The sequence below is a fragment of the Mandrillus leucophaeus genome, unplaced genomic scaffold, assembly GCF_000951045.1.
Source record: "Mandrillus leucophaeus isolate KB7577 unplaced genomic scaffold, Mleu.le_1.0 Scaffold321, whole genome shotgun sequence".
NCBI classification, from domain to species: domain Eukaryota; kingdom Metazoa; phylum Chordata; class Mammalia; order Primates; family Cercopithecidae; genus Mandrillus; species Mandrillus leucophaeus.
In genome coordinates, this window is record NW_012103377.1 from 1,431,618 (window position 1) to 1,433,224 (window position 1,607).

Here is a 1,607-nt window from a genome sequence, read left to right on the forward strand (position 1 = left end):
GAGGTCAGGAGTTCCAGACCAGCCTGGCCAATATAGTGAAACCCTGTCTCTACTAAAAATACAAAAATTAGCCAGGTGTGGTGGCACGCGCCTGTAGTCCCAGCTACTCGGGAGGCTGAGGCAGAAGAATCGCTTGAACCAGGGTGGCGGAGGTTGCAGTGAGCCAAGATTGCTCCACTGCACTCCAGCCTGGGTGACTGAGCGTGACTTTGTCTAAAAAAAAAAAAAACAAAAACAACAACAACAACAAAAAAGGCCCAAAGTAGTTAACTTTCAGTAAGTAAGAACTGTAAATGTTTAAGAGGACAAAACAGTTTTTCTCATTTATCACTCCCAACCCATCCTAAGTCATAACAACATTCCATTTAACTCTAGGGATTCAGAATTGTGAAGCATTACTTTTTTCACTGAATATTGGCATGGAACATGCTGTAACTGAACCATAAAAGCCAACTGCACACCACAGAATGTCAAATGATCTGTAGGAAAAGCAGGTTACTGAATAGCAAGCAAGAGACAGCCTTTATCTATAGCCACTGTTCACTTTTGGTTAATTTTAACATCCAGATGTAGCAGGCCACAACTTTCACAGTATCTACTTCGTCTGACGTGTCATTCCTGAAAGTGGCCATTAGCTTTGTACACTGGACAGAAATGCAAATAATCAAAAACCAAATTGGCAGGACACAAATTTGCCACGAGGTTTATCATCAACCCAAATGCATACCTCTAACCTCCTTTCCCCTCATTTCCCTCAAAAGTACACTCTGTAATAGGTTCTTCATGTCTGAGAAACATAAGGAATATCCATTAACTACATAGGCTTTGGGGAAGGTGGCTTTTACTAATAATCTTTGTAAGATGCAAACAAAAAGGAGGAAAGAAAAACGAAATGTTTGACCTCCTGAGCACTGTATTTAGCAACTTTTCTGTTTAATCAAACTTTTTGTGAATCATTATTCAACCTATCAATGTCTTCCTTCGCTGAAACAGTACCTGAAAAAGACGGGATGTGCTGCGGGCACTTTGAGATGTTTCAGGAACTGTTTCAGTTTGCCCAACATCCTCGATGCAAACTCGGGACTAGGGCCACCCATTTTCCCTCAGCTGCGGCTTTTGGGGTAACCACTACCTCTTCTAAAATCTGATCAGTGGAAACCATACCTTTCTTCACAGCTAGAACTCCCCTTTATTCCCTTCCCCGCCCTCCTAGGAGAGAAGCAGGCCCGCCCAGGGCCCGGAGGCAGCCTAGGGGGTGCCGCCCAAGCCCAGACTCCGGGGGTGTAACCGGGGTACACGTGTCTCCGGAGTCTCCCCTCCCACCCTCTGGCGGGACGCCACCTACTCTTGGCTTTGCTTAGGTGCAGGGAGTGGTCGGCGACCGATACCCGGGATGCCTCTCCCGGGTACACTTGTCCACCCGCGTAGAAGTGGCACTCCTCTTCGCGGGTGCGGGGCCTGTCCTCTGTCTCCCAGCCCCGCACAGCTCCAGCTGGCAGCAGGAACAGCAGTAGCGGCAGCAGAAGCAGCCTTCGGTGCCGGCCTTGGGCCGGAGTTGTCGCGGCTAGCAGCGGCAGCGCCTCCATGACCACGCGAGCGCAGAAACA

General features: G+C 48.4%; 1 protein-coding gene across 1 annotated transcript in view; it reads right to left on the bottom strand.

Moving 5' to 3' along the window:
* The window catches only part of PRDX4 (peroxiredoxin 4), a 22,636-nt gene extending 21,035 nt beyond the window's left edge, over positions 1–1,601 (bottom strand). The window contains exon 1 of the mRNA XM_011988015.1: positions 1,346–1,601. Within this exon, the coding sequence (XP_011843405.1) occupies positions 1,346–1,586 (241 nt within the window). The 5' untranslated portion in view covers positions 1,587–1,601. The remainder of the gene's footprint in view (positions 1–1,345) is intronic.
* Positions 1,602–1,607: the final 6 nt, after the last annotated feature.